At 41.0% G+C, this 6451-nt stretch overlaps 1 protein-coding gene across 1 annotated transcript in view; it reads right to left on the minus strand.

Annotated features, from left to right (window-relative positions):
• The window catches only part of oma1 (OMA1 zinc metallopeptidase), a 65781-nt gene extending 60370 nt beyond the window's left edge, over positions 1-5411 (minus strand). The window contains exons 1-2 of the mRNA XM_048601903.1: positions 5256-5411; positions 2734-3248 (exon numbers count right to left, since the gene is read on the minus strand). Coding sequence (XP_048457860.1) covers positions 2734-3239 — 506 coding nt within the window. The 5' untranslated portion in view covers positions 3240-3248; positions 5256-5411. The remainder of the gene's footprint in view (positions 1-2733; positions 3249-5255) is intronic.
• Between the last annotated feature and the right edge of the window lie 1040 nt (positions 5412-6451).

Consider the following 6451-nt stretch of genomic DNA (forward strand, 5'->3'; position numbering starts at 1 on the left):
TAACTCCAGCATCTGCAGTTCTTGCTATCTCGGATGTTAAGCTAACTGGCTTATAGTTAGCTGTTTTTTTGCCTCCTTCTCTTTTTGAATAAGGATGTTAGTGAATAAGGGTGTCCCTAAGCAGTATAGTCAGTGTGGGAGTGCAGCAGTGTCAGACGAAGGCCCAGTGAGTTAATGGCTGCACTGTTGGAAATTTGATTCAAAGCAAAATTGCAATTGCCATACTCTGTCCAAATTCAGTTTTCAAGGTCAAGTCAAGATTAGGACAGCACCATTAAGTAAGTAAAATAGCCTAATCAAATAAGGTAGCTACCTGATGCAGGCTTTTAGAAATCAAGCCCCCAAATTCCTTTGTCCAAATGCAGTCTTGATCACTGTAGCTAAACATACTCTTTGGACAGATCTTTATAAGAAAGACAATTCTGTTACCTCATGGTTAGTAAGGAACACGGTCACAGTAGGAATGCAGAGTGAGGCAAAGATGGGGTGAATTACTGACTGTACTGTTAGGAATTTGGGTTAAAGCAGAAATTAGTTGGAAAGGGGAACAGAAGTGCTTTAACTAGGGCTTACTGCAAGAAGTAAACTCTCCTGAGTAAGGGTGAGTGGGAGAGGATAAAAGATATGGGTCCAGAGGTCTAACTGCAGGGAGACCAGCAGTGGAACGACGTCATGAACCAGTGTGACATGAGTGCAGGAAAAGCAGCTGGCTGGTAAATACATCTAATCTTTAAAGTAAGGTCTTCTGTTTTTGGGAATATCCAGAGTTTTATTCTCTCAGGAAGGGTTCTGAGGAAGGGTCACCGGACCCGAAACGTTAACTCTGTTTCCTCCTCCACAGATGCTGCCAGACCTGCTGAGCTTTTCCAGCAACTTTGTTTTTGTTTTATTTTCTCACTTCTTTTAAAAATAACTTCTTACTGGTGCGGGATTAAGGGCATCTTGTCAGGGCTGGAGAAGAACTTAAGAGGGAGGGAAATGATCCAGCAGTCATCATCCATGTTAGTATCAACAAAATTCGTAGGACTAGAAAGAAGCTTCTGCTCAAAGATTTTAAATAGTTTTAGCAGATAAATTGAAAAGCAGAACATCTGGATTACTACCTGAGCCACAGGCAAACCAGCAAAGTCAAAATTACATGAGGCACTCAAGACATACCTCCATGCCACTTGTTTCCTCACATCTTGACATCTCCATTGCAATATTGTGTTTTTCGGATTAGGAATATTTTTTAGCCTAATTCTAGCAAGTACCTTCTCGAGAGATCAATTCCAGTTCATCATATCCCAAAATCATTTTCTTAAAAAAAAAGACAAAACCACCTATTTCTTGAATCAAATTGTACACTTTACGCCAAAGGCATTTCTTTGTAACTTCTTGCAGAACTCTATTATACAGAGTCAAAGCAAAAATTGTATTGAGCTTCTTCTAATTTGGAAATTCCTCATTTCATTTCAACTCTTCAATCGTTTTGATCCATTTTGTCAACTACCTTGTAAACATTTTAAAATGCCAACTAAATCATCTCAAAGTCTCCTCCAAGCTGAAGAAAAGCCAAACTTCCTTAAATACAGTTCAGACTTTAAATTTCTGATATTCAATGATATTTGCCTTTGTGTCATAGTGTCATGCAGCACAGAAAAAAACCCTTTGAATAACCAGTCCATGCCGAACATATCCTTCCTAGATATTTCCCAATAAACCTGTTCAGAGATGTTAATACACAACTGGACCTCCTCGTTCACAAGTGGGGATGCTTCAACTGTGCCAGAATGGGCCTTTTAACATTTATCATTTAGTTTCCCCCTTTCTCTGTCCAGAAGCCTACATTCCACTGGAGAAGAACACAACTTTTAGTTATTTTAATCAATCAATCTGTTCAGATATGCTGTGACACACCTTTGGAGCAGGTGGGACTTGAACCCAGGTTTTCAAGCCTAGAAGTAGGGACACCACCATTGTGCCACATGTGGGCAGTACGGTGGCTCAATAGTTAGCGCTGCTGCCTTACAGCGCCAGGGACCCAGGTTCAATTCCACCCTCGGGCGATTTATTGTGTGGAGTTTGCACATTCTCCACCTGTCTGCGTGGGTTTCCTCCGGTTTCCTCCCACAGTCCAAAGATGTGCAGGTTAGGTGGATTGGCTAGGCTAAATTGCCCATTGTGTTCAGGGAGGTGTAGCTTAGATGGGTTATAAGGGGATGGGTCTGGGTGGCTCCAATGATTAGCGTGGACTTGTTGGGCCGAAGGGCCTGTTTCCACACTGTAAAGATTCTATGTCCTTTCTATGTTTGCTGACAGTGCATACAATACTCTAAAAAGACAGCTGACCAATATCTCTTGCAGCAAAAATATAACTTCTAGATTTGTTACTACTGCTAAATTCTGCATGCAAATTCTCGTCTTTCACAAATAACTACTTCTCCATTCACAGTTGGAATGTTAATTAAAATAACTCCAGAGGCATCCAAAAGGATATTAACAAGCTCAGGCTGGATGATTGTAAAAATATTGTAAAAATTACAGCTAAATGTTCATCTTTTACATTATAATTAATCATTTTAACTATCTAGATTCCACTCTTATGATAACGTTATCAAGGCAGAGGCAAATATCTCTAACGTGTCCAAATTACTGATGCAGAAGTGCAATGTTAAAAGTATGTGTATTTTTCACCATTATCGTTTGGAATGCATTGAATCTGTTCAAATATTTACATAACCTGCAGTATACCTGCCGAGAAGCATCGCTGTCAGCTTCTTCACTGGCTTTAGTAGAATCCAGAGCAGAGGGATTGGTAAGGCTAAGTCCCGAGAAGATGTGTGAAAATCTCTAGAAAGGTCAGAAGCCTCTTCAAGAATGGAAAGCTTCTTTGATAAAACACAAGCAGGCATATATCTGCTGTAGTAAGAAAAGGTTCTGCTGATGACCAGGCTTACTTGGATTGCTGGTCCTGGTTTTGATGCATGTCCTGCACTGTGTACAATAGTTCTGAAGACTGAATAATATCTGGTGCATGATATCAATTCCCCTTTGTGTTGAACATAGGTTTGCCAAACTAGAGAATCTCTCCTTGAATAATTATGGCTATTGCTCGATGTTAATCTTTGGATTTTTATTTTGCAAGTTTTCCACGCCTGAGTTCCTTCTGGGAGTCCTGAGACTTTTTGCAGAGAAGTGCAGTTTCGCCAGCTGAATAGATGTCTTCTTGCATTCCAAAACCAAAGTCCTGTCTTCATTTCTGCTGACTAGAAATAAAATGTTATGAAGTAAACCTTTTAAGAAATCAAGACTGCTTGGAAAGAGTTGAAAAGCAAAAAATGTTCATTTCATGCTATGGAATATACAAATGAAAAATGAATACAACAAGAACTGACAGCTGCAAAACAATCTAGCAGTTATAAATGCAAACAGCTTCCAAATAGTCAGTAGCCAACATCACACAATCAATTTAAAGCAAAATACTGTGGATGCTGGCAATCTGAAACAAACACACAAAATGCTGAAGATATCCAATTGTTCTGGCAACATCTGTGGAGATAGAAACTGTTTATATTTCAGATGAAGTCATAGCGGACCAAAACGTCAACTGTTTCTCTTGCCACAGATACTGCCAGACTTGCTCAGTCACTCCAGCATTTTCCATGTGCATTTGTTTCACACAATCAATTTAAGTTTCATAAATATTTAGGACTTATTTTAGTTTTGAACCAGCAAGATCCCAGCATTGGCTATACATTGAACAAGTTCTGTAGCTCTTGTCTCCATTGCTGCATTCTTATCAATGGATGCCAGTAATTACGCAACTTTGTCAAATTTAGAATCCATACATGTATTAACAGGAATTCCCTTTGCTAACTTCAGAAGTTAACATGCAATTGAAAAGCAATGCTAAAACCTCAGTTGTACAGAAACAGCACACCAATAAGTCATTAAATACAAATACAAATAGATCATTCTTAATGTTGAGGTTCTTGATACTGGGCTCCAAACAAACTGAAATCCAGTGACCTTACAAGCTTGTTCAAATCCTACCAGAGACACTTTCAAAATCTATGAGGTAACCCAACAGGCAGCCAAAACACACTTTTAGATCTTACAAGTCCTTGTTCAAACACCCACTAAATTAGGAACAGAAAGGAAAATAAATATCAGCCAATATTCCCATTCATGATTGCTATTCAAATCACCCTTGCTGAGAATTAAAGAAGGGCAAACATTTTTGAAAAAAAAATTCTCCAGCTACACACTTGCTTAAGTTGTATGGTAAAAATATAAAATGATATGATAATTTCTAAAAATTAATGTGTCAAGTAATTGTTGATTACCAGTGTCTGGATATTCAATTTGAGTGAACATTTTTACTGATACCTCAGCTCTGTCCATAAGTATAACAATGACCGCCGTAAATTTCAATATTTGCCCTCACACACTGCTTTTCTGACTTTAATGTTCTACATCTTTTCAACAGTGTAAAGAATTGTATCACATCTTCCTCTCTGGTACCTCTCTTAAAGAACTTTGATCTGAGCATTTATGAGTGAAACATTCACCAAAAAACTGAAATGATAAATTCAGAAGAAATCTCTTTACCCACTTCTCTCAACCTATCATGCTACGTTACCATCAAACAATACGATGAAGTATCAAACATTAAACCCTTTCTAAGGTAAAAGAAGGAGCCGGAGTCTGGCTTTGTCTTTTAACAATTGACTGATTCACTGCATGATTCTTGCACTTGCTTGAACTTTGTCGTAGTCTGTTTGATGGAAATTCTCTGGAATGTTGTACCGGTTGACTGAACTTTTTTATGTCATGTGTGAACTTCCTAATTTGATTTATGAGCATTTAGCAGAAAATTCAAACAAGTGACTTCCTCTTTGTGATTGCTGCAGCCGGTTTCTTCACTTCTGGAGTGTGTTCAGCAACAATGGCAGATTTTACCTTTCAACTTTCAGTCCGAGATTAAAACAGCTAAAAAGCACTTTGGGATGAGATGGCACCAGGCTCTACATAAATGGAGTTAGTGCATTAAAGAAAGATCTAACCTTGGAAAAAGGTCAGCATGCCTTTGCTCTTCAAGGCTGAAGGGCTGACAAGTGTTTAACCCTTTGGCTTGTTTGTTTCTGTGTCGGTCTGGGTCCAACCTTTGGTTGGAGCCCAACCGCAGCCTGGTGCCAGGTTGAGGGAGATTACAGATGACAGTGTTGGGGATGTGTCTGGGATAGGGGGGCCTGCTGGGCCATCGGTCTGACCTTTACGTTAGTCCCTGCCGCTTCTCTCCCGGTTCCCGACAGTGGGGACCCTCCTGCTCCTGCTGCCCTGAGCTCAGCGACAAGGACAGAGCCTCAGAGATGATCCCACCTTCACCTCCACCCGGACGGCAGGAAGTGATGGACCTGGAAAACCGGTGTCCCATCAGTTTGGGCCCGGGCGGCCCGTAATCCCCGGACTAACAAAGCTCCAGGAAACTGCCGCTTGGCGGATTTTAATTTAGTTCGTATTTCATAACTTTACCTCGTTTTCGGTTTTCTTTTCGAGGGCAGGGGGAGGGACTGGTACTTTGGCAAGTAGCGAAGAGGACTCACTGCGTAATGACTTCAAAGAGTTAGTACAAATACGACAGGCCGAATGTCTGTGCCACATCGCGAAGACGATCCCGTCATTGACGTTACCTCTCATTGAAAGCTGCGACAAACGAAATACTGCTTAAAACATGGAGTTGTGTTTCTTTACTATGTTCACTCATGGGATGTGGGTGTCCCTGGCTGGGCCAGCATTTCTTGCCCGTCCCTAGTTGTCCTTCAGAAGGTGGTGGGGAGCTGCCTTCTTGAACTTCTGCAGTCCACGTGCAGTAGGTTGACCCCACAATGTCCTCAGGGAGGCAGTTCAATGATAACCCGCAGCATGTTGATAGTGGGGGATTCAGTGTTGGTAACACCACTGCATGTCAAGGGGCGGTGGGTACATTTTCTTTTATTAGAAACAAGTCATCGCCTGGCATTTGTGTGGTTCAAATGCTACTTGCCACTTGTAAGCCCAAAGCCATGATAATGTCCAGACTTTCTTACATTTGGACATGGACTGCTTCAGTGTCTGAGATGCCATGAATGGTGCTGAATATTGTGCAATCATTGGCAAACATCTCCACTTTTGACTTTATGCTAAACAGAAAGGCGTAGATGAAGCAGCTGAAAATGTTTGGACCTAGGACACTATCCTGAGGAACACCTTCAGAGATGTCCTGGAGCTGAAATGACTGACTTCCAGCAAGTACAACCATCTTCCTCTATGCTGGGTACGACTCTAACCCAGCAGAGAGTTGGTCCCCTGATAGCTGTTGATTCCAGTTTTGCTAAGGGGGGAGGCTTTGTGATGTGAAGGGCTGTCACTCCTCACTTCTGGAATTCAGCTGTTTTGTCCATGTTTGAGCATAGGCTGTAATGAGGTC

Source organism: Rhincodon typus, chromosome 10 (genome assembly GCF_021869965.1).
Source record: "Rhincodon typus isolate 14 chromosome 10, sRhiTyp1.1, whole genome shotgun sequence".
NCBI lineage: Eukaryota > Metazoa > Chordata > Chondrichthyes > Orectolobiformes > Rhincodontidae > Rhincodon > Rhincodon typus.